At 41.2% G+C, this 24,906-nt stretch overlaps 4 protein-coding genes across 13 annotated transcripts in view; 1 reads left to right on the top strand and 3 right to left on the bottom strand.

Annotated features, from left to right (window-relative positions):
* Positions 1–13,628, bottom strand: part of grm8b (glutamate receptor, metabotropic 8b) — a 95,599-nt gene extending 81,971 nt beyond the window's left edge. Inside the window, exon 1 of the mRNA XM_058645220.1 lies at positions 12,961–13,628. The gene's annotated coding sequence lies outside the window, so the exon portion shown is untranslated. The remainder of the gene's footprint in view (positions 1–12,960) is intronic.
* On the bottom strand, positions 161–9,196 carry LOC131469839 (peroxisomal succinyl-coenzyme A thioesterase-like). 6 transcript variants are annotated; one of them, XM_058645223.1, is made up of 12 exons: positions 8,937–9,196; positions 8,233–8,638; positions 6,849–7,072; positions 6,653–6,752; positions 6,370–6,560; positions 6,106–6,275; positions 3,605–3,724; positions 2,468–2,550; positions 1,513–1,606; positions 1,291–1,371; positions 973–1,114; positions 161–873 (listed from the first exon to the last, which is right to left on the bottom strand). In XM_058645223.1, exons 3-12 carry the CDS (start codon positions 7,042–7,044, stop codon positions 749–751), a joined length of 1,302 nt encoding a protein of 433 aa, XP_058501206.1. In that variant the 5' UTR covers positions 7,045–7,072; positions 8,233–8,638; positions 8,937–9,196; the 3' UTR covers positions 161–748. The 6 variants fall into 6 exon arrangements, with proteins under 6 accessions (XP_058501206.1, XP_058501208.1, XP_058501209.1 ...); XM_058645225.1 differs by lacking the exon at positions 8,233–8,638; XM_058645226.1 differs by lacking the exon at positions 8,937–9,196 and having other exon boundaries at positions 6,849–7,050; positions 8,233–8,870.
* On the top strand, positions 8,905–11,716 carry LOC131470014 (uncharacterized protein K02A2.6-like). The gene is made up of 2 exons (XM_058645499.1): positions 8,905–8,913; positions 9,041–11,716. The coding sequence occupies exons 1-2, from the start codon at positions 8,905–8,907 to the stop codon at positions 11,714–11,716; spliced, it is 2,685 nt and encodes an 894-aa protein (XP_058501482.1).
* Positions 13,629–14,139: 511 nt separating the features above from the next.
* Positions 14,140–24,649, bottom strand: LOC131470503 (acyl-coenzyme A thioesterase 5-like). 5 transcript variants are annotated; one of them, XM_058646371.1, is made up of 11 exons: positions 23,879–24,649; positions 20,596–20,797; positions 20,400–20,499; positions 20,117–20,307; positions 19,853–20,022; positions 17,557–17,676; positions 16,420–16,502; positions 15,457–15,550; positions 15,235–15,315; positions 14,917–15,058; positions 14,140–14,817 (listed from the first exon to the last, which is right to left on the bottom strand). In XM_058646371.1, the coding sequence occupies exons 1-11, from the start codon at positions 24,062–24,064 to the stop codon at positions 14,693–14,695; spliced, it is 1,494 nt and encodes a 497-aa protein (XP_058502354.1). In that variant the 5' UTR covers positions 24,065–24,649; the 3' UTR covers positions 14,140–14,692. The 5 variants fall into 5 exon arrangements, with proteins under 5 accessions (XP_058502354.1, XP_058502357.1, XP_058502358.1 ...); XM_058646374.1 differs by having other exon boundaries at positions 20,596–20,819; positions 23,879–23,937; XM_058646375.1 differs by lacking the exon at positions 23,879–24,649 and adding an exon at positions 21,481–21,616 and having other exon boundaries at positions 20,596–20,819.
* Between the last annotated feature and the right edge of the window lie 257 nt (positions 24,650–24,906).

Consider the following 24,906-nt stretch of genomic DNA (forward strand, 5'->3'; position numbering starts at 1 on the left):
GGGGTTAGGGTTAAATGATATTTATGATGATCGTTCACCTCATTTCTAAATAAAAGTGTTTGTTTGGCTATGGAATGATAAATAGTTGACAATATAAACATATTCATGGTGCAAAATGATTCTGTTAATTAAAGAAAAAACTTGTAATTGATGGGGGGGGGGGGGGGGGGTGATCAGTGCTTATCCAATCATTTGTTTATTTTTAAACATGAATAACTTAAAGCCATACACACTTACAAACACAAATATTCCCTATACCCCCCCCCCACACACACACACAAATAAAAGAACAGTTTTTCAGTGGGTGTTAACACAGTCGCTGAGCAGAAACAGTGGATATAATGGTGCTTTAGCGACAGCACTGCTGGAGAAATGTGTGCCCCTGAACACAGTGTACTTCTTAAAACAACTTGCAGTTTTTCCACTTTAAACAACCCAAAAATCTCAGTTAATACAAACTCTGCCACTGTAACAAAACGTATCCTTGTCATTGTTCACATTATGTAACTTTCATGTCTGACTTCAGCGAAGCTTCCTCAAAAGATTTTGTCTGTCAGAAAAAGCTCTTTTTTTTTGCAAATCCAAATTTGTTTTTCAAAGTGTGGACAGGAACAAAAGTCCATGAAATATTGTTCCTTCTCCCAAATGTGACTCTACTTTTTTCAAGAACAAGAACAAGAAATCTTGTAGTTTTCTATTTATAATAGGTCTTCATGCTATTACTAGGTTTTATTAGTTATCTTCTTGTTTACAGATGGGAAACAATCTTTCTATCTGTAAACAGATGTTCTCTCAGAAAGGCTAGTATATTTTTCCAGGCATCTTCCTGAGCATGGCAATGTGCCACCGTCTCTCCACCCCACAGAGTCATATCTGTACAGACAGAAGGCAACAGAAATAACAACTGTTAAAACTACAGAGTGTTTGTGTGTTAGTGTTTACAACTATCCCAGTCTGAGCTTGAAAACCTACATATCTCATTTGTTTTGGGAACTCTGAAGTCGCTGGCTCGGGTATGTGGCATGTAGGGAGGTTCAATCACATGCCCGGTGTTAGGGTACGACAGGACAGTCAGCAGGTGGCTGTTTCCTGCTCGTTCCATCATCTTCTGCATCTGGAAAAACAAAGGATAACCTCATATTTTCATGTGCAAATTGTCTGCAAACTGAATAAAAACATTCTGATTAGAAGTAACAACTTCCCTGCATACGTGGATGTAAAAATAAAGCAATTTGATGTGATATAATAGTGATTTATTCACATAGGAAGTCATCAGCTCAGTCAACTCACATCCATTGCAGACTCGTAGCTGGGCATGTTCTGATCATCCTCACCTACAACCAGCAACAGAGGACACTGCAGTCGCCCCATCTGCTCGGCGACAAACAGCAGCGACATTTAAGATTCATTCACCTGCTGCAGTAATTTCTTTAAAACCTAAATCTTTTACAGAGCTACAAAATGAACCGAGTAAGAATTAGACAGAAACACTCTGGTACTGCTGATACTCACGTCCAGCTTAGTTGATGGGTCCGTCATGATGGGCAGCAGTAAGCCTCGCCAAATCACCTGTTCCTCCTCATTCAGGGAAGCCTTGCTTTGCCTACTGATTGGACCAGAAAATATAAAAAGACTTAATCTAATCAAATAGCCATCCGTAAATTCATTTATCTGTGGATAAAAAGAAGAAATAAAAAAAGGGGTGTGCTCGGAGACTGGAAAAAGGTGCAGTAGCAGACTAGTTTGGGCGGAAAGCTTGTTTGATACTGAGAAAGAAGAAAAACAAAAACACACAGGTCTTCATTGTCGGCTATCAAAACATGAAGATGATTTCAACACCAAAGATCAAACATGTCTAAAAGCTTTATGTTTAACCCTTAGTGCTCCGGCGGCATGGCTCCATGCCACAATAATTTGCTGTGGGAATAACACACAACTCCTTATATGGACATCCTGGGGGTGTGTGTTTATAAGTCACATCTTTAGTCTTTACAAATGCGGGGGGGGGGGGGGGGTTGTCTTCTTATGTGCTGTTGAGTCAAAGTTATGATTCATTTTATATCACATTTTTTGGCAGTGATATAAAGTAGCAATAACTGTGCAGAAGTCACAAAATTAGACTATTTCCCCTTTGTTTTTATTCATAAAAACGAGCCAAAGTGAACTTTGACATATTTCCAAATTTCCCAAATTCAATCTGATTTTAAATATTTTTTGAGTACTTTTGGCTCAGGTGTGTTTATAAAGTTGGAGAAAATTAAAAAAAAAAATTTTTTAACATGGTGATGGAAAAAAGCAGCCTAAAAGTTCTGTGTTCTCAGGGTTAATTTCTCATGAATCTGTTCCACCACAGATTCAGTTTTCGTCCTGAGGGTGGCAGAAGCGGCCGAAATCATTCAGGACACGGAACAAAGGATTTGAGTTGCTGAAGAGAAACCTACAAGTGAGCAAAAACTGGTCAACTTACTCCTGCAAGTGATTCACCGTGTCCTCTAAAGTTCCACCAACTGGCTGCACATGGGTAGCGTTAATGCACACTGCACACCTGAGCTGGAATCACACACATTTATCCACACTTATGAAATTGAATGATGTAATTATTCTGCACACTTCTGTCAATCTCTCAATCCGATTCATGAGATCATCATCTGGATTTGTTTCTAGTTAACAGGTGAGCCTTGTGAAGACTTAACTTATCACAACTCGGTGGTGTACAGAGGTGTACTATAGTGAAAAACCCTACTTGACTACTACTCTAATCCATGTTATGGTACAAACCTCTTAACTAAGTAAAGAAAAACAACAGCCTATCAGTAGTTTAGGACATGATGGTCAGCGAAACTAGAACATTTCAAGAACTTTGAATGTATCCTCAAACGTTATTGCAAAAACGACCAGGCTTTAGGTCATAAACACTGAGAATGCAGTAAAAAGGAATTAGCTGTATTCAACTTGCTGTAGCACAAGAATTTCCTAGTTTAAGGATCAATAAAATATGTTTATCCAGCTGTCTATATATTATCTTTTAAATGATTTGACATTACAGCAGAGTTCTTCAGGTCGTTGCAATAGCATGTTAAGCCCCTTTTCCACCTATGGTCCCAGGTAGCCTTGACTCGCCTCGGCACGGCACGGTTTAAGGTTGGATTTCCACTACAAAATAGTACCTACTCAATGTGGGCAGAGTCAGCACTGCACGGCTGCATAAAATTGCCATGACTTTGTTTTACACACGGCACACACAAACGAGTGACTTGGTTTTCAGTGCAACTGAATCATTAGAATCAGTTCCTCCATGACCGGAGCACAGACTCCGTCTGACACAGTCACTGGACTGAAATACAGCGGCAGGGTTTGTGATGCTAAATATCTCAATGTTAAATATTGAGATTTTAGACATTTCCCTGGTAATTGTTGGAGAAGAACCTATATTTTTTTAAGGATTGTTACATTTTTAACTGAGCTACAGTTCGGCATTGTTCGGCTTGATTCTTGTGTCGGACGTCTTGCTCATGCCTCTTTCTGTGCCGTCATCAATCTCGACATGTGAATCTCCTCAGCCTACAGTTGCATGCACATATCTATTTATTATTACTGGTTTTACCTTTACAACTTCAAAATAACAAGCCATTTTGAGGATTAAGTTGCTGCCAAAGCAATTTCCCAGCATGGCGATTCGGTCGCTGAGGACCGCAGGATGCTTCTGCAGGAATGTATAGGCCCTCTGCAACAGGAAGTCACACACACATGCACAAACTGTTACAGGTGAAACACAGAGAGCAGTTGTCATCTATGTGGGTACTCATAACTTGTAATTTCAGCCGTATCAAACCTTTCACACCTTTAAAAAACCTAACACATCGGGGCCTCTAAAGGTGTTTTGGCCCTCGGCCATTTTCATCGGAAATAAGTTTACACAGCAGCTTAATGAACATAATGTAAATGACCTGTAATATGCCACAGCGTATTTTCATAATGTTTTGTTTCTATAGTTATTTATTTCATAAGTTATGTCTTTGAAAGATTAACTTGTTTCCTTTATTTTACCGTCATTTCCTGTTTTTAGGTTGGTGCTTTTATTTTGATACAGTGTAACCGGAAAAAGAAAAAAAGACGAATCTGCAGATAGTCAAGCGTTTGCACGGCACAAACGGGTCTATTAAAAGTTCAAAAACATTAAGAAACGTCTACTTATAAGTTCGTTTAGCACCTGGCTGATAAGGGCACACGGTTTGTCATCATTTCGTTTTAATGTTGTACTTAATGCTTAGTAGTAATGTGATGTCCTTCTATAGTTTGGCTTTGTTTTATTCCAGTGTATTTTAAGCTAGCAATAACGCTGTTTTGGTGCGATGTAGGGCATGTCTTTCGGTCTGAAAGGGACAGTTATTTCAGTTGCTTGATTTGTTAGTATAAATAAATTATACATCATTTTTGGGTGTATTAATAACAATTCCAGAGGTTGAAATAACAGTTAAAATATTGAATTTCAAGTTAAATCTGTTTGTTTATTACACTGTATTCTTTAAGTTATTATTGAACTAAATCGGGCTAAAAACACACTTTTGGATACTGTTGAACATTATGAAGTTGGTAATACTATTTTTGTTTTATTCCATAGCTCTTATGGTGTGTTCAGAGTGTGTTATCAAAGGTTTTAGTGGAGCAACGTTACCTTCTGTTCAGCACAAAAATAAACGCCTATGAACCATCAGTTAAAGAGTTCGACCATCATTCAGCCGGGGACGCTACATATAATGCTGATGTCAGGCAGTTAACTTAGTCTTATGACTTGATTACATGATGGGAGCATTCATAAAGACTTCAGTCAAATGTTATTTTTTTGTTTACATTACACTCTGTAAGTAGACTATAGCAAAGCAATGTCCACACACAAAAAAATGCGCCTGAGGCAAGTTCCACTTAAGGGAATGTGTGGAATCCTTCAGGTTGACTATGCAAAGCAATTCATGCAGTGCTAGCAGGATACAGGCACACAGGAAAAACTGAAACGGGAGGACGCAATAAAACGGTTGCCACAAAATCCTTGAAATAGAGCAGTGGTTCTCAAATGTTTTATACCAAGCACCACCTGAGAAAATATTGTGCTCTCAAAGTAACACCATAATCGCCAACGTTAGAATACAGTGGTGTAAATAAGCCGAGCAGCTGAGCAGCTACGGACTTTTCACAGGAGGCAGGTTTTTACCCCAATAAATGTACCACCAGAGGAAACTTGTGTACCACTGGTACTTCCTCAGTAAAGACCACTGTCTTCCTCAGTAAAGTAAAGACAGACTTGGGTTAATCCCAGGACCAAGAGACACAAGTTAAAGCTCTGGTGTCCAACTTCTATTTCTCCTTGTGGACTTCTGCGTAATTATCAAAAACAATCTCTCTAAAGCCAGGGACAACTTTCACAGTCGTTACAGGCTTTGAAAAGACTGAGTACACAATAACTGACCGGTTTCAACAGATGTTTTTTTATGAAGATTGAAGGCCTGGGGACTGATGACTGCGCCTGATGAAGGATCACAGACTACAACGACCAGCTGTCAAACCAACTGAACATATCAACCTGACGTCTTCCTCTTCTGACTCTACTTCCTGTGTCCCACCTAATCTTTTTCATTGGCTGTTGGCAGCATGTGTTTGCAGTTGGGTCAGTATTTAGTACACACTACCCGACTGCATCCAGAGTCGGTTTTACTTTAAAACACTACATGTTTGGTTCTATGATATTTCAGAAAGTTACTTATTGTATATCTCTCTTTTAACAAAAAGTTACTCCCGACTGCCTCCACTGAACCTGGAGCTGAATGTTTCTTTTTGGCAGAGCACCCCCCCCCCCCCCCCCAAAAAAAACAACAACCTGTTAATAAATTATTAAAATACGATTGTTAAGTCCTGCTGAACCGATTTGATTGTTGTATCCATCCATCAAGTAAATGCACACATCATTTCAGTAGGTTGATCAAGTTGCTCTGCACTGGCTTCTTACAGGCAGCCATTAGCTACGATTTTTGTCCACAATGTTTTTTAAGGCAATAATATGCCAGAGATGTGCAGGTTTTTGTTAGTTTTTTTGGAAACAATCACATTTACCTCAAAGTACTCATTGTCCACCATTTTCCCAGTTTCCAAGGTGACTTTAGGTTTCAGGTAGTTGAGAGTCAAGGAAGCAAAGCCGTGGGATGCTAGCATCGCTGAACGGTACTCTACGAAGATTGTTCCAGCCCCCCACAGGTCCAAGACTCCAGGAAACCGCCCGGGCCCTCAAGAGATAAAAACAGCCGGTTTTAGTGAGCGTTGAGTAGCAGCAGTTGCCTATACATTTCCTTTGGACAACATCAAAAACTCAAGTCCTACCTGGTGGAAGGAAGAGGACTGCATCAAGTCCTTCCTCCGTGATCGGGATCCTGCGGACACCAGGCGTCATGTACCAACGCTCCACCACTGCACAGGCCAGTGGTACCTGGTTCATGAACCCTTCAGTCTGGTGACCCTGATACACTGAGATTGTGACCTCCATGGGAGTCTGGGTGTTCTTCTTTACCAATCTGCATGGTGGCAGTAGAGTCAGCTCTGATATTGACAATTTCGTGTGTAGTGAGCAGTATATCATCTGAATAATTCTGGTCTGGTCTCGTACCTCTGTCCCGGTTTGCTGCCCTGAACTGGTCTGAGGCTCCACAACAGACCCATTGGTTCAATCCCAGAATATGTCCCACCCAGACTGATATCCTCTGCAACTGTAAAATAAAAAGTTAAATTCCATACTTTAGTAAAAAATGATTTCCAAATGAATTGTCCTGAATTCTCCAGGTCTCAGTCTTGGAGTTACTAACCATTCACAGTCCCAGTGGCATCGGCAGTGTAGTGACCATACGCCTCCCACTTGTTGCCTTTATCACACTGGTTGAAAGCACGGACAGTCAGCGCACAACAAGGTGGGACATTCTGGACCAGGACAATGAATTTCTCATCCATAAGTCCTCTGGACGGCTGGACTGACAGCTTCACACAATCTTGTTTCCTGTCCATTCTGACCTAAGCAGACCAGAGACAAACACTGGACAGAAACATGAACATGAATATGAAATATAAAGTGCAAAAGAATTCTAATAATAACTTACTTAATCATTTACTGTGTAACTTTATAGTTATAAAAGCCGCAACGGAAGTCAGCAGTTGTGTAGTTTATTGTACAGTACTTCCCGTCCAGCTTTACCATTAGCAGGCGGTACGCAGTACCTACACCAGGGGTTAATTTCTTAATTTTGGCCTCCCTGTGTTCCAGTACTTATTTGGGCAGATCCAGAACCCTAACCCTAACCCGGTATAAAAAAAACAACTTAAGAAACTTAAGGTCTAGGTCCTACATCTTAAGTTTCTTAAGTTTACCAATTTGCTTTGCAATTTGCCACTGCAGTAATGTGTGTGTTTCAGCCGTTCCTAAACATGAAGTGCACCGACCCTTTACTGTACAAATGTGTACACACAAATGTGAACACACAAGAAAAAGCTATAGTCGTTCATCTTGTTTTTCGTATTGTTCGTCTTGCATATGGTTAATACTCATATTTCCTTGTCTTATTTCTATTTTGTTGTGATTTTATCAAACTTAAGAAGTGCCGGTATAGTATTGGCATTTCTTCCGGCACTTACAGTGCACAGTAAAAGCACTTTATACCACTTATTCATGAAGTACATAAAGAGCTTTGTCCAAACGCACAAAATTTAAACCATAACCTACTAATAAAAATTGTGGTAGAGTGCGTCATGCTACTTGTGCATGTTGTCAAAGTAGTATTAAGTCCCAATAAAACTGAAAGCATTAACTACTTTTCAATTATCATAAAACAAGACACGATATTCCTTTGTGGTCCCATATGGAGAACCTTGCAATGTTACAACAGACAAGAAAATACAACAAGCCACAACGTCTGTGTTCTCTTTTTGAGAACACAAATAATTTAAATATAGGGAGATTTTTGCAATTATTCTCATGGCACTGGATTTATATATATATATATATATATACACATACATATACATATATACATATATACATATATACATATATATGTATATATGTATATGTATATATATGTATAAAGTTAGTTATAAAGTTGCCAGAAAAAAATGGTTTGTGAGTCCTACCTTGTGGCTGAAGGGTTTAAAAAAAACAAAACACATCCCACGCAGAGACATAAAGTACAAACTACTTACTGTACTAGCAGAACAGGATGATGTCTGATGAATGAACTCCTCCAACTGTTTAAAAAGTGAAGTGTGTGACCAATGACATGCGAGGACAGACTTGGATCATGTCATTATGTAAAACAAGGACGGGGGCAGACGCTCTAAAGACAGACAGCCAACTGGGTGAGGAAAAAAGTGAAGAAATCCGAAGAAGAAGCAGATATTGGACACAGCGCAGGGTTAGGTTGGTTGGGTAAGGTGCACATGAAAAGAATTAGACTAAAACACAAGGCTCTGAGTGAGACTCAGTGAAGAGCCATTTGGGAGCTGTAAGAGTCGGCTCTTGTTCGGGAGCCGAGCCACTCTTTGAAAAGAGCCCGACTTCCTATCACTACACCGCTGATCTTCCGTCTCCTCCCACAGTAACAGTACCCTGTTTGGACACAAGAAGGCACCATCGAGCCAATAAAACTCTACATTCAGAGAGGTACAGAGATCAGAGTCGAGGAGGGGTGGGTTTAGTGGACGGAGAATATAAAACAATATAAAACTCAATATTAAACAATGAATAACAGTGTGTCTACATTAAATATATAAATATTTTGCATACTTGAGTAGCAGCAGATGTATATATATATATATATATTCATAATTTAATTGTGTAAAGATACATAAATAGAAAAAAACCCAATAATATATATGGAGAAGGTGCACGCGAGTGCAAGACTTACCTGTGGTAGTTGTAGCAGGTTCAGGCCCCAGTCTGGTAGGTAGGTACTGGATTAGGAGGCTAGGTTTACAGTGGAGATCAGCACCCCAGGTCCATCACGTCCAGGAAGAAACCTCAGAAGAGGTACAGGGGAGACCAGAAACCCAAATCCATCATGTAAAAAAAGAGACCTTGGAGGAGGTACTGGTGGAGTATGGGGAGGTTTTCAACGAGGAACTTGGGAGATTTAAAGGCCCCCCAGCAAAAATATATGTGGACAAGGAAGCAGTCCCCAGGTTTTTTAAAGCCAGGCCCATCCCATATGCCATGAGAGGTAGAGTTGAGGCTGAACTAAACCGTCTCCTTTCTCAGGAGGTTATTGAACCAGTAAAACATGCTGAGTGGGCCGCGCCTGTGGTCTCTGTGTTAAAACCTGATGACACAGTAAGACTGTGCGGAGATTACAAGCTGACTGTAAATCAGATCTCAAAACTGGAACAGTACCCAATCCCCAGAATTGAGGACCTGTTTGCTACGCTTTCGGGGGGACAGAAGTTCACAAGGTTAGATGTGAGTCATGCCTATCACCAGATTCCCCTGGATGAGGAAGCAAAGAAGTATGTGACCATAAATACGCATAAAGGATTGTTCACATACAGAGTGCTACCTTTTGGTGTTTCATCAAGCCCAGCGATATTTCAACGGACCATGGAGGGACTGCTGCAGGCCATTCCTCGTATCACCATCTTTCTGGATGACATTCTTCTCACAGGGAAAGACGACCAAGAGCACCTGCAGACTCTGTCCATGGTGCTGAATCGGCTAGATGAAGCTGGTCTGCGACTTAAAAGAGCCAAATGCTTATTCATGAATGAGGAAGTGATTTTTCTGGGTCATAAGGTGGATGCAACAGGACTGCACCCAGTCCATGAGAAGGTGCAAGCAAACCAAGAGGCACCCACACCTTCAAATGTGACAGAGTTGAAGGCATACCTTGGACTGTTAAACTATTACAACAAGTTCCTACCCAATCTGTCAGCTGTTCTCGCTCCAGTGCACAAACTGCTAAAAAAAGACACAAGGTGGCAGTGGGGAGAAGCACAACAAGTTGCTTTTGAAAAATCAAAAGAAATGATGCAGTCTGCTAAAGTGCTGGTGCATTACGACCCAGAGAAGGACATTGTGCTCTCATGTGACGCATCACTGTATGGAGTAGGTGCCGTGCTGTCACATCACATGCCAGATGGAACGGAGAGGCCCATAGGATTCACCTCACAAACTTTAAATGCAGCGGAGAAGAACTATTCACAACTGGATAAAGAAGGATTAGCAGTGATGTTTGGAATAAAACGTTTCCACAAGTACATTTATGGACGGAACTTCACTATAGTGACAGATCACAAGCCCTTGTTGTCACTTTTCAGTGAGATGCGAGCCGTACCACAGATGGCCTCACCCAGAATCCAAAGGTGGGCGGTAACCTTGAGAGCCTACGAATATTCAATAGTGTATAAGGAAGGGAAGTATCACTGCAATGCGGATGCTCTGAGCCGCCTTCCTTTACCAGAAAAAGTGGAAGTGGAGAGACTGGAAGAGAGAGTTCTCATGCTAGAGAGCTCTGACATCACGCTGGTGACAGCTGATCAAGTGAAAGCATGGACAGACAAAGATCCAGTACTCTCGAGGGTGCGGGAGATGGTACAAATTGGCTGGTCATCAAAACTGAAAGGGGAGGAGTTTGCCCCTTATGAGGTGAGGAAACATGAGCTCAGTATCCAGAATGGGTGTGTGTTATGGGGCTCAAGAGTGATTGTGCCACATCCAGGTCAAGGAAATGTTATGAGGCAGCTTCATCAGTGCCACCCAGGAGTGTCCAGAATGAAGGCATTGGCTAGGAGTTATGTATGGTGGCCAAATGTGGACAAAGAGGTGGAGGATACTGTAAAGGGCTGTACAACATGTCAAGAGCACCACAACATTCCTGCACCAGCTCCATTACACCCCTGGGATTGGCCTGACAAACCGTGGAGCCGTATCCATGTGGATTATGCCGGACCGTTTATGGAAAAAATGTTTTTTGTGCTTGTTGATGCACATTCAAAGTGGATGGACGTGTATCCAGTGAACTCTGCCACTTCAGCCACCACAATTGAGTGCCTGCGTACAAGTTTTAGCAACCATGGACTGCCTGAGTTGTTGGTGTCTGATATTGGCACTTGTTTCACCAGCACCGAGTTCAAAGACTTCCTGAACAAAAATGGTATCCGTCATGTGACCTCTGCACCCTACCACGCCGCCAGTAATGGGTTAGCAGAGAGAGGGGTACAAACATTCAAGAGAATGATGAAAAAATGTCCAGAAGGCACACTGACAGCTAAGGTAGCCAGAGTATTATTTAGCTACAGAGTGACTCCTCACACTACAACAGGTCTATCCCCAGCAGAGCTGCTTCTCGGGAGGACGCTACGTTGCACCCTGGATTCCATCCACCCAGACCTAAGCAGGAGAGTGAAGGAAAACCAAGAAAGACAGATAAAAGATCACAATAAAAAGGCAAAAGGACGTTGGTTCAAAACAGGAGACTCAGTGCTGACCCAGAACTTCAGTCTAGGACCCAAGTGGATTCCGGGAATTATTGAGTCGGTGACTGGACCAGTGTCTTACAAAGTGATGCTGGGTGATGGGAGAGTAGTGAGGAGACATGTGGACCAGATTCACACTCACCACCAGAGACCAGGGAAATGCAACAGCAACCAACCTGCGGACGCTAGTCGGCCAAGTCAGGCTGATGAAAAAAATTAAGCATGGCTGGAAGCTGAGGAAGTGCTATTCAGTGGTGACCTGTTGGAGGAGCCAGCAGTTGTTGAAGCTGTAGGAAGCTCAGAGACTGAACAAAGAATGGTAACAAATGCAACTCCAATAAGAAGACAGTCAAAAAGGGAAACTAAGTTGCCCAGCTATCTTAAGGATTTTCAGTTGAATTAAGGGAAACTTAATAGTGTTGTTTGGCACTTAACAGGAGTTAAAGACAGTTATAAGGTTCCAGTGAGTTGTATAGAAATTGCTTAAGGGGAGAGGGATGTAATAACTGTGGGAACTGAGAGCAGTATATACATGTCCACTAGGGGGGCAATGAGTCGAGTAGTTACCTGTTGGGCATGTTACAGAAGTGAAGAAGACAATAAGCTCTGTGTACTATGAAGATGATGTGATCGTGACTACACTGTGTTCGTCCGTAAGAAAATAAACCTTCCCCCATGTTCAGCAAGAAGTCTCCCGTGAGTTACTACACATGCCCATGTGTTAAACACCAGGGGGCGAACCCAAGCATTCACAAGCATTCATTATTAGAGGCCTCACTTACACAGTGGCACGAGGATCTTTTGGAGAAATAATTATTTTGAAACGATCACATTTTTGACGTGCTAAACGTCGGAACTGAATAAAAAAATGAGGGTAATACAAAAAAGTGGTGCAAAATGGCTCAGTAGTGCCTCCAAAGGTGAAACCCGGTAGGACAAAGCCAAAACTAAGATGCACCAAATTTCACAAAACTTGGTGGAAACATGTCGCATGCCAAGACAGACAAAATTATAATAATTATATTATTATTATTGTTATTATTACATGAATAACCTGATAAACCTAATAGACAGGTTTACAGTTATCTTAGTTTCCAAATCAGCACAAGACTTCATTCTTTAAATCAGAAACACATAAGCTGAGATGAATCCAGCAGTCACACAGATGTGTTATTGATTGATTGATTGATTGGGAGGTTGGTTGCGCTGGCTGATTGTTTAAATGATGATTGGTTGGTTGATTTCATTAGTTGAGTTATAGGATGACGAGGTTATGTCATGACTGTGTATGGTAAGAGCTAAAAAAATAACAATAATAATAATAATAATATTTTTTTTTTTAAATAACATTACATAAACTATTTTTCGTTTAATTGTCCATAAAATGCGTTTTGACTCTAATTGGAAAAATGTACAGTTTGTTTTTTTGTTTCCAGCTGCACATGACGTGAAGTGTTCAGGTACCTTTCTTTCCACAGAAAGCAGGAACAGGTGTTTTCTCTGTCAGTGTCAGACAGATGATTTCCAGCTGTTTTGTCGCATCTAACGCGTTTGCGCCAAATTCCTCTGCGCGGGGACTCGATCCCGCCCCGCATCACAATCCATACAAGAAAACATACAAACAAATAAATAAGCAATTACTGGCAAAACTCTGTGTCTTCTTGTTGCTGCGGAGGAGCGGTGTTCTCAGATCCGGTTCAGCTGCCGCTTCAGCCCGTGACTGGGGCTCCACAGCCCGGGTCCCTCGACTCCCACAGCACAGACAGCTCTCAAATCACCGTGTCCGTCAGCAAGAGTTCATGTCAGTTCCGGCTGATTCCAGAGGACCGAAGTCACGTACTTTTTTTGAATAGCTTGTGGCAGGTCTACGAGGTGCGCAGCGCATGCAGCGCGGCGCGGCACAGCGCGGCACGGCGCGGCGCGACTGCCCTGCGTCAAAGGCAACGGCAGGTTGTCAGACTCATCACACCAGCCAAGTTCAGGGGGACTGGACTCTGATGGTATCATGAAGTTACCCGGTCACAGGGGTGGCCTCATGTCTGCACAGAGACACCACATGGTCCTGGTCCTGGTGGAAGGTTAGATAAGTGCGTCCAGGCAGCAGACACAGACAACAGACCACAGAGAATGAACGTGTGCGCGGTTAGTGCAATAACACATTAAGTTCAGGAGCGTGATCATGCAGTCAGAGCAAGAGAGAGAGCAAGAGAGCGAGCGAGAGAGAGAGAGAGAGAGAGAGAGAGAGAGAGAGAGAGAGAGAGAGAGAGAGAGAGAGAGAGAGAGAGAAAGAGAGAAACGAGCTGCTGAATATTTAAACTGCAGAGGTAGAGGCTGGACTCCCCCAAGTGGACCAACACGGCAACTACAAGCCACTGGAACAAGTGCATGAAATACCTTCACACAGAGAAGATCCTAGACTCTGGGGGGACCCTCATCAGGTCTCAAACCAGTAATGACCTGGGGGCCACAAAGTCCTATGGTCAGTCGGGGTTAGGGTTAAATGATATTTATGATGATTGTTCACCTCATTTCTAAATAAAAGTGTTTATTTGGCTATGGAATGATAAATAGTTGACAATATAAACATATTCATGGTGCAAAATGATTCTGTTAATTAAAGAAAAAACTTGTAATTGATGGGGGGGGGGGGTGATCAGTGCTTATCCAATCATTTGTTTATTTTTAAACATGAATAACTTAAAGCCATACACACTTACAAACACAAATATTCCTTATACCCCCCCCCACACACACACACAAATAAAAGAACAAAAAAAAAAAGTTTTTCAGTGGGTGTTAACACAGTCGTGTGTTAATGTGTGCCCCTGAACACAGTGTACTTCTTAAAACAACTTGCAGTTTTTCCACTTAAACAACCCAAAAATCTCAGTGTTAATACAAACTCTGCCACTGTAACAAAACTTATCCTTGTCATTGTTCACATTATGTAACTTTCATGTCTGACTTCAGTGAAGCTTCCTCAAAAAAAGACTTTGTCTGTGAGAAAAATCTCTTTTTTTTTTGCAAATCCAAATTGGTTTTTCAAAGTGTGGACAGCAACAAAAGCCCATGAAATATTGTTCTTTCTCCCAAATGTGACTCTACTTTTTTCAAGAACAAGAACAAGAAATCTTGTAGTTTTCTATTTATAGTAGGTCTTCATGCTATTACTAGGTTTTATTAGTTATCTTCTTGTTTACAGATGAGAAACAATCTTTCTATCTGTAAACAGATGTTCTCTCAGAAAGGCTAGTATATTTTTCCAGGCATCTTCCTGAGCATGGCAATGTGCCACCGTCTCTCCACCAAACAGAGCCATACCTGTACAGACAGAAGGCAACAGAAATAACAACTGTTAAAACTACAGAGTGTTTGTGTGTTAGTGTTTACAACTATCCCAGTCCGAGCTTGAAAACCTACATATATCATTTGTTTTGGGAACTCTGAGGACGCTGGCTCGGGTATGTGGCATGTAGGGAGGTTCAATCACATGCCCGGTGTTAGGGTACGACAGGACAGTCAGCAGGTGGCTGTTTCCTGCTCGTTCCATCATCTTCTGCATCTGGAAAAACAAAGGATAACCTCATATTTTCATGTGCAAATTGTCTGCAAACTGAATAAAAACATTCTGATTAGAAGTAACAACTTCCCTGCATACGTGAATGTAAAAATAAAGCAATTTGATATGATATAATAGTGATTTATTCACATAGGAAGTCATCAGCTCAGTCAACTCACATCCATTGCAGACTCGTAGCTGGGCATGGTCTGATCATCCTCACCTACAACCAGCAACAGAGGACACTGCAGTCGCCCCATCTGCTCGGCGACAAACAGCAGCGACATTTAAGATTCATTCACCTGCTGCAGTCATTTCTTTAAAACCTAAATCTTTTACAGAACTACAAAATGAACCGAGTAAGAATTAGACAGAAACACTCTGGTACTGCTGATACTCACGTCCAGCTTAGTTGATGGGTCCGTCATGATGGGCAGCAGTAAGCCTCGCCCAATCACCTGTTCCTCCTCATTCAGGTAAACCTTGCTTCGCCTACTGATTGGACCAGAAAATAAAAAAAAGGACTTAATCTAATCTAAGTGTTAGATAATCGCCAAATAGCCATCCGTAAATTCATTTATCTGTGGATAAAAAGAAGAAATTAAAAAAAGGGGTGTGCTCAGAGACTGGAAAAAGGTGCAATAGCAGACTAGTTTGGGCGGAAAGCTTGTTTGATACTGAGAAAGAAGAAAAACAAAAACACACAGGTCTTCATTGTCGGCTATCAAAACATGAAGATGATTTCAACACCAAAGATCAAACATGTCTAAAAGCTTTATGTTTAACCCTTAGTGCTCAGGCGGCACGGCTCCATGCCACAATAATTTGCTGTGGGAATAACACACAACTCCTTATATGGACATCCTGGGGGTGTGTGTTTATAAGTCACATCTTTAGTCTTTACAAATGCAGGGGGGGTTTTTGTCTTCTTATGTGCTGTTGAGTCAAAGTTATGATTCATTTTATATCACATTTTTTGGCAATGACATAAAGTAGCAATAACTGTGCAGAAGTCACAAAATTAGACTATTTCCCCTTTGTTTTTATTCATAAATAAAAAAGTGAACTTTGACATATTTCCAAACTTCACAAATTCAATCTGATTTTAAATATTTTTGGAGTAATTTTGGCTCAGGTGTGTTTATAAAGTTGGAGAAAATTAAAAAAAATGTTTTAACAGTGATGGAAAAAAGCAGCCTAAAAGCTCTGTGTTCTAAGGGTTAATTTTTCATGAATCTGTTCCACCACAGATTCAGTTTTCGTCCTGAGAGTGGCAGAAGCGGCCGAAATCATTCAGGACACGGAACAAAGGATTTGAGTTGCTGAAGAGAAACCTACAAGTGAACAAAAACTGGTCAACTTACTCCTGCAAGTGATTCACCATGTCCTCTAAAGTTCCACCAACTGGCTGCACATGGGTAGCGTTAATACACACTGCACACCTGAGCTGGAATCACACACATTTATCCACACTTATGAAATTGAATGATGTAATTATTCTGCACACTTCTGTCAATCTCTCAATCCGATTCATGAGATCATCATCTGGATTTGTTTCTAGTTAACAGGTGAGCCTTGTGAAGACTTAACTTATCACAACTCGGTGGTGTACAGAGGTGTACTATAGTGAAAAACCCTACTTGACTACTACTCTAATCCATGTTATGGTACAAACCTCTTAACTAAGTAAAGAAAAACAACAGCCTATCAGTAGTTTAAGACATGATGGTCAGCCAAACTAGAACATTTCAAGAACTTTGAATGTATCCTCAAACGTTATTGCAAAAACGACCAGGCTTTAGGTCATAAACACTGAGAATGCAGTAAAAAGGAATTAGCTGTATTCAACTTGCTGTAGCACAAGAATTTCCTGGTTTAAGGATCAATAAAATATGTTTATCCAGCTGTCTATATATTATCTTTTAAATGATTTGATCATTACAGCAGAGTTCTTCAGGTCGTTGCAATAGCATGTTAAGCCCCTTTTCCACCTATGGTCCCAGGTAGCCTTGACTCGCCTCGGCACGGCACGGTTTAAGGTTGGATTTCCACTACAAAATAGTACCTACTCAATGTGGGCAGAGTCAGCACTGCACGGCTGCATAAAATTGCCATGACTTTGTTTTACACACGGCACACACAAACGAGTGACTTGGTTTTCAGTGCAACTGAATCATTAGAATCAGTTCCTCCATGACCGGAGCACAGACTCCGTCTGACACAGTCACTGGACTGAAATACAGCGGCAGGGTTTGTGATGCTAAATATCTCAATGTTAAATATTGAGATTTTAGACATTTCCCTGGTAATTGTTAGAGATGAACCTATATTTTTTTAGGATTGTTACATTTTTAACTGAGCTACAGTTCGGCATTGTTCGGCTTGATTCTTGTGTCGGACGTCTTGCTCATGCCTCTTTCTGTGCCGTCATTAATCTCGACATGTGAATCTCCTCAGCCTACAGTTGCATGCACATATCTATTTATTATTACTGGTTTTACCTTTACAACTTCAAAATAACAAGCCATTTTGACGATTAAGTTGCTGCCAAAGCAATTTCCCAGCATGGCGATTCGGTCGCTGAGGACCGCAGGATGCTTCTGCAGGAATGTATAGGCCCTCTGCAACAGGAAGTCACACACACACACACACATGCACAAACTGTTACAGGTGAAACACAGAGAGCAGTTGTCATCTATGTGGGTACTCATAACTTGTAATTTCAGCCGTATCAAACCTTTCACACCTTTAAAAAACCTAACACATCGGGGCCTCTAAAGGTGTTTTGGCCCTCGGCCATTTTCATCGGAAATAAGTTTACACAGCAGCTTAATGAACATAATGTAAATGACCTTTAATATGCCACAGCGTATTTTCATAATGTTTTGTTTCTATAGTTATTTATTTCATAAGTAATGTCTTTGAAAGATTAACTTGTTTCCTTTATTTTACCGTCATTTCCTGTTTTTAGGTTGGTGCTTTTATTTTGATACAGTGTAACCGGAATAAGAAAAAAAGACCAATCTGCAGATAGTCAAGCGTTTGCACGGCACAAACGGGTCTATTAAAAGTTCAAAAACAACAAGAAACGTCTACTTGTAAGTTCGTTTAGCACCTGGCTGATAAGGGCACACGGTTTGTCATCATTTCGTTTTAATGTTGTACTTAATGCTTAGTAGTAATGTGATGTCCCTCTATAGTTTGGCTTTGTTTTATTCCAGTGTATTTTAAGCTAGCAATAACGCTGTTTTGGTGCGATGTAGGGCATGTCTGTCGGTCTGAAAGGGACATTTATTTCAGTTGCTTGATTTGTTAGTATAAATAAATTATACATCATTTTTGGGTGTATTAATAACAATTCCAGAGGTTGAAATAACAGTTAAAATATTGAATTTCAAGTTAAATCTGTTTGTTTATTACACTGTATTCTTTAAGTTATTATTGAACTAAATTGGGCTAAAAACACACTTTTGGATACTGTTGAACATTATGAAGTTGGTAATACTATTTTTGTTTTATTCCATAGCTCTTATGGTGTGTTCAGAGTGTGTTATCAAAGGTTTTAGTGGAGCAACGTTACCTTCTGTTCAGCACAAAAATAAACGCCTATGAACCATCAGTTAAAGAGTTCGACCATCATTCAGCCGGGGACGCTACACATAATGCTGATGTCAGGCAGTTAACTTAGTCTTATGACTTGATTACATGATGGGAGCATTCATAAAGACTTCAGTCAAATGTTATTTTTTTGTTTACATTACACTCTGTAAGTAGACTATAGCAAAGCACCACCTGAGAAAATATTGTGCTCTCAAAGTAACACCATAATCGCCAACGTTAGAATACAGTGGTGTAAATAAGCCGAGCAGCTGAGCAGCTACGGACTTTTCACAGGAGGCAGGTTTTTACCCCAATAAATGTACCACCAGAGGAAACTTGTGTACCACTGGTACTTCCTCAGTAAAGACCACTGTCTTCCTCAGTAAAGTAAAGACAGACTTGGGTTAATCCCAGGACCAAGAGACACAAGTTAAAGCTCTGGTGTCCAACTTCTATTTGTCCTTGTGGACTTCTGCGTAATTATCAAAAACAATCTCTCTAAAGCCAGGGACAACTTTCACAGTCGTTACAGGCTTTGAAAAGACTGAGTACACAATAACTGACCGGTTTCAACAGATGTTTTTTTATGAAGATTGAAGGCCTGGGGACTGATGACTGCGCCTGATGAAGGATCACAGACTACAACGACCAACTGTCAAACCAACTGAACATATCAACCTGACGTCTTCCTCTTCTGACTCTACTTCCTGTGTCCCACCTAATCTTTTTCATTGGCTGTTGGCAGCATGTGTTTGCAGTTGGGTCAGTATTTAGTACACACTACCCGACTGCATCCAGAGTCGGTTTTACTTTAAAACACTACATGTTTGGTTCTATGATATTTCAGAAAGTTACTTATTGTATATCTCTCTTTTAACAAAAAGTTACTCCCGACTGCCTCCACTGAACCTGGAGCTGAATGTTTCTTTTTGGCAGAGCACCCCCCCCCAAAAAAAACAACAACCTGTTAATAAATTATTAAAATACGATTGTTAAGTCCTGCTGAACCGATTTGATTGTTGTATCCATCCATCAAGTAAATGCACACATCATTTCAGTAGGTTGATCAAGTTGCTCTGCACTGGCTTCTTACAGGCAGCCATTAGCTACGATTTTTGTCCACAATGTTTTTTAAGGCAATAATATGCCAGAGATGTGCAGGTTTTTGTTAGTTTTTTTGGAAACAATCACATTTACCTCAAAGTACTCATTGTCCACCATTTTCCCAGTTTCCAAGGTGACTTTAGGTTTCAGGTAGTTGAGAGTCAAGGAAGCAAAGCCGTGGGATGCTAGCATCGCTGAACGGTACTCTACGAAGATTGTTCCAGCCCCCCACAGGTCCAAGACTCCAGGAAACCGCCCGGGCCCTCAAGAGATAAAAGCAGCAGGTTTTAGTGAGCGTTGAGTAGCAGCAGTTGCCTATACATTTCCTTTGGACAACATCAAAAACTCAAGTCCTACCTGGTGGAAGGAAGAGGACTGCATCAAGTCCTTCCTCCGTGATCGGGATCCTGCGGACACCAGGCGTCGTGTACCAACGCTCCACCACTGCACAGGCCAGTGGTACCTGGTTCATGAACCCTTCAGTCTGGTGACCCTGATACACTGAGATTGTGACCTCCATGGGAGTCTGGGTGTTCTTCTTTACCAATCTGCATGGTGGCAGTAGAGTCAGCTCTGATATTGACAATTTCGTGTGTAGTGAGCAGTATATCATCTGAATAATTCTGGTCTGGTCTCGTACCTCTGTCCCAGTTTGCTGCCCTGAACTGGTCTGAGGCTCCACAACAGACCCATTGGTTCAATCCCAGAATATGTCCCACCCAGACTGAAATCCTCTGCAACTGTAAAATAAAAAGTTAAATTCCATACTTTAGTAAAAAATGATTTCCAAATGAATTGTCCTGAATTCTCCAGGTCTCAGTCTTGGAGTTACTAACCATTCATAGTCCCAGTGGCATCGGCAGTGTAGTGACCATACGCCTCCCACTTGTTGCCTTTATCACACTGGTTGAAAGCACGGACAGTCAGCGCACAACAAGGTGGGACATTCTGGACCAGGATAATGAATTTCTCATCCATAAGTCCTCTGGACGGCTGGACTGACAGCTTCACACAATCTTGTTTCCTGTCCATTCTGACCTAAGCAGACCAGAGACAAACACTGGACAGAAACATGAACATGAATATGAAATATAAAGTGCAAAAGAATTCTAATAATAACTTACTTAATCATTTACTGTGTAACTTTATAGTTATAAAAGCCGCAACGGAAGTCAGCAGTTGTGTAGTTTATTGTACAGTACTTCCCGTCCAGCTTTACCATTAGCAGGCGGTACGCAGTACCTACACCAGGGGTTAATTTCTTAATTTTGGCCTCCCTGTGTTCCAGTACTTATTTGGGCAGATCCAGAACCCTAACCCTAACCCGGTATAAAAAAAAACAACTTAAGAAACTTAAGGTCTAGGTCCTACATCTTAAGTTTCTTAAGTTTACCAATTTGCTTTGCAATTTGCCACTGCAGTAATGTGTGTGTTTCAGCCGTTCCTAAACATGAAGTGCACCGACCCTTTACGGTACAAATGTGTACACACAAATGCGAACACACAAGAAAAAGCTATAGTCGTTCATCTTGTTTTTCGTATTGTTCGTCTTGCATATGGTTAATACTCATATTTCCTTGTCTTATTTCTATTTTGTTGTGATTTTATCAAACTTAAGAAGTACTTACAGTACACAGTAAAAGCACTTTATACCACTTATTCATGAAGTACATAAAGAGCTTTGTCCAAACGCACTTTGTAAAATTTAAACCATAACCTACTAATAAAAATTGTGGTAGAGTGCGTCATGCTACTTGTGCACGTTGTCAAAGTATAGCAACTGTACGCCGTTTATTCTACAGGCTGTCGTGGTTACTGTGGTGGTGCTACGAGTAATAAACGGTCTCATCACCATTAACAAACGACTCTGCCTCCCGTGATTCTTTCGGGAGACACACTTCCCCTCGCCGGCAACACCAAAACCTAAACACAACGCAGAGTATCGGCGGGCGGAGTGGCTGCGGCAGAGTGTGGGTTACATATACATCTGCTGCTACTCAAGTATGCAAAATATTTATATACTTAATGTAGACACACTGTTATTCATTGTTTAATATTGAGTTTTATATTGTTTTATATTCTCCGTCCACTAAACCCACCCCTCCTCGACTCTGATCTCTGTACCTCTCTGAATGTAGAGTTTTATTGGCTCGATGGTGCCTTCTTGTGTCCAAACAGGGTACTGTTACTGTGGGAGGAGACGGAAGATCAGCGGTGTAGTGATAGGAAGTCGGGCTCTTTTCAAAGAGTGGGATCTTTTGGCTCGGCTCCCGAACAAGAGCCGACTCTTACAGCTCCCAAATGGCTCTTCACTGAGTCTCACTCAGAGCCTTGTGTTTTAGTCTAATTCTTTTCATGTGCACCTTACACAACCAACCTAACCCTGCGCTGTGTCCAATATCTGCTTCTTCTTCGGATTCTAGTGATGTGTCGTTCGTGAACGTTTCGTTCAAAATGAACTAATCTTTTATATGACTCGGGAGTAATGAGTCATCTCAGTGAGTGATTCGCTCATTTTCATGCAGTACCTTCCTTCGCCACATGGCAGACAGCTGCATAAGCTCAGTCAGAAGGACAGGAAACAGAAATGATTAGTTCAGGAGTGACTCAACTGAGTGGTTCGTTCGTTCATTTTCATGCAGTACCTTCCTTCGCCACTTGGCAGACAGCTGCATAAGCTCAGTCAGCAGGACAGGAAACAGAAATGATTAGTTCAGGAGTGACTCAACCGAGTGGTTCGTTCGTTCATTTTCATGCAGTACCTTCATTCGCCACACGATGGCAGGCAGCTGCTTAACCTCAGCAGGAAAGGAAACAGAAATGATTAGTTCAGGATTCACTCAACTGAGCGAGCGTCCGTCCTTAGGTCACGTGACAGCTACCTAGTCACTGTTGTGCTGTTAAACAACAATGGCAGAGAGGATACAGGACACAAGTCACTTTATTGAGGTGTGTATTTGCTTTCCTAGGGTTTCATATGGTTTGAATTGCTTATGGCATTTTGTTTATTATACTTTGTCAGCTGAAGCAAACCATGTTAAGTGTTTGAGAACCGCAGTCTTTTTTTTACAACGCCCACAAGAGGGATACAGCGCCAACCGCTGTAAAAATGAAGATTAGTTTAATTTACTGTCTGAGAGTAAAAGATCCGAATCAGTAAGAAGAGTCGAACTTCCCATCACTATCGGATTCGTTCACTTTTTTCCTCACCCAGTTGGCTGTCTGTCTTTAGAACGTCTGCCCCCGTCCTTGTTTTACATAATGACATGATCCAAGTCTGTCCTCGCATGTCATTGGTCACACACTTCACTTTTTAAACAGTTGGAGGTGTTCATTCATCAGACATCATCCTGTTCTGCTAGTACAGTAAGTAGTTTGTACTTTATGTCTCTGCTTATGATGTGATTTTTTTTTAAACCCTTCAGCCACAAGGTAGGACTCACAAACCATTTTTTTCTGGCAACTTTATAACTAAACAGTTACCATCGACCCCATCGAGCCAATAAAACTCTACATTCAGAGAGGTACAGAGATCAGAGTCGAGGAGGGGTGGGTTTAGTGGACGGAGAATATAAAACAATATAAAACTCAATATTAAACAATGAATAACAGTGTGTCTACATTAAGTATATAAATATTTTGCATACTTGAGTAGCAGCAGATGTATATGTAACCCACACTCTGCCGCAGCCACTCCGCCCGCCGATACTCTGCGTTGTGTTTAGGTTTTGGTGTTGCCGGCGAGGGGAAGTGTGTCTCCCGAAAGAATCACGGGAGGCAGAGTCGATTGTTAATGGTGATGAGACCGTTTATTACTCGTAGCACCACCACAGTAACCACGACAGCCTGTAGAATAAACGGCGTACATTGAACGCAACAGTACAGTACACCGGGCACATCAACATGCGCTAGCGCCCGGGAGCTAACATAATTAGCAACCACAAATCAAAACAAAACACACAGAGCTTGCTCAGGATAACGTAATTAAAATATATCACACACAAAACCTATCACACTACTACAACACAGAGAACATAAAATCTCCCTCGCAGAGTTTTAAGCAGCATTCCACACAAAAGAATAATTAAGTTTAAGGAGCAACATTCCACCATGACCTACCTGTAGAATAAACGGCGTACATTGAACGCAACACGGCGTCCAGTGTTGCCAGATCAGATTGACAGTTTCCAGCCCAATCACATCGTAGAACCCGCCCAATCCAATAAAAACCAGCCCAAACCACGAAGTTGCCAGACACTCGTGTAAATCCGTAAAATCATAACACATAGACATCCAGAGCTTCATATAGCATCAAATAGCCACACATAAATGATAGATTAACAGGTTTAATGCAACCAACAAGAGCGCAGTAAATCAACCATTGGCTACACAAATTGCAAGATGAACCTCTGGCATCCTAGCGCCAGGCCCAGATTAGTAATAATAACAGCTGCACGTAAAAAGTTGCACTTTTAACCGTGTAGGCCTAATATATTTATACCCTTACCCCACTTCGGCATGATGCTGCTGCTTAGCTAGGTCACCCGCTTCATATTTAGCGCGGCTACAGTGCTGAACTGACGTCACGGACCGGTACGTTGCCGTATGCCGATTGAATAGCCCACAACTACCTCAATTATTTATTTATTTAAACTATTTATTTATTTATTTATTTGAGAGAGAGAGAGAGAGAGAGAGAGCTGTTTTTACAATATTAAAAAACCCGCCAAATGTGGACAAAAGCAGCCCAAATTTTATTCACCCGCCCAATGTATTTTTTCCCCGCCTGACGTAAACAAAAGAAGCCCAATTGGGCGGAAAACCGCCCAATCTGGCAACACTGACGGCGTCTCCTGCGTAACACACGTCAATTCTACGGGTAGTGGGAATAGACAAATAAAATAATTTAAAAAAAAGAAATAATTAAATATTTAGTACTCTATAGTACTCTAATAGTGCAAAACAGCGCAACACATACACCATGTTACATATATATATATATATATATTCATTATTTAATTGTGTAAAGATACATAAATATTAAAAAACCCAATAATATATATGGAGAAGGTGCACGGAGGTAGCAGCTTATACAGTGTACTGTTTTAGTCATTCGTCATATGGGGGAGTCTTGGCATGTTTGCCAA

Source organism: Solea solea, chromosome 12 (genome assembly GCF_958295425.1).
Source record: "Solea solea chromosome 12, fSolSol10.1, whole genome shotgun sequence".
Classification (NCBI taxonomy): domain Eukaryota; kingdom Metazoa; phylum Chordata; class Actinopteri; order Pleuronectiformes; family Soleidae; genus Solea; species Solea solea.

Excerpts from the sequence above, each read along its gene's own strand:
- LOC131469839 (XM_058645225.1), bottom strand. The coding sequence starts at position 7,044 with ATGGACAGGAAACAAGATTGTGTGAAGCTGTCAGTCCAGCCGTCCAGA. Across the intron at positions 1,607-2,467 it reads ACGGTGAATCACTTGCAGGA|TAGGCAAAGCAAGGCTTCCC; the intron begins GTAAGTTGACCA and ends TGGTCCAATCAG. Across the intron at positions 1,372-1,512 it reads ACCCATCAACTAAGCTGGAC|ATGGGGCGACTGCAGTGTCC; the intron begins GTGAGTATCAGC and ends GTCGCCGAGCAG.
- LOC131470503 (XM_058646371.1), bottom strand. The coding sequence starts at position 24,064 with ATGAAGCTCTGGATGTCTATGTGTTATGATTTTACGGATTTACACGAG. Across the intron at positions 15,551-16,419 it reads ATGGTGAATCACTTGCAGGA|TAGGCGAAGCAAGGTTTACC; the intron begins GTAAGTTGACCA and ends TGGTCCAATCAG. Across the intron at positions 15,059-15,234 it reads GCTACGAGTCTGCAATGGAT|ATGCAGAAGATGATGGAACG; the intron begins GTGAGTTGACTG and ends TTGTTTTTCCAG.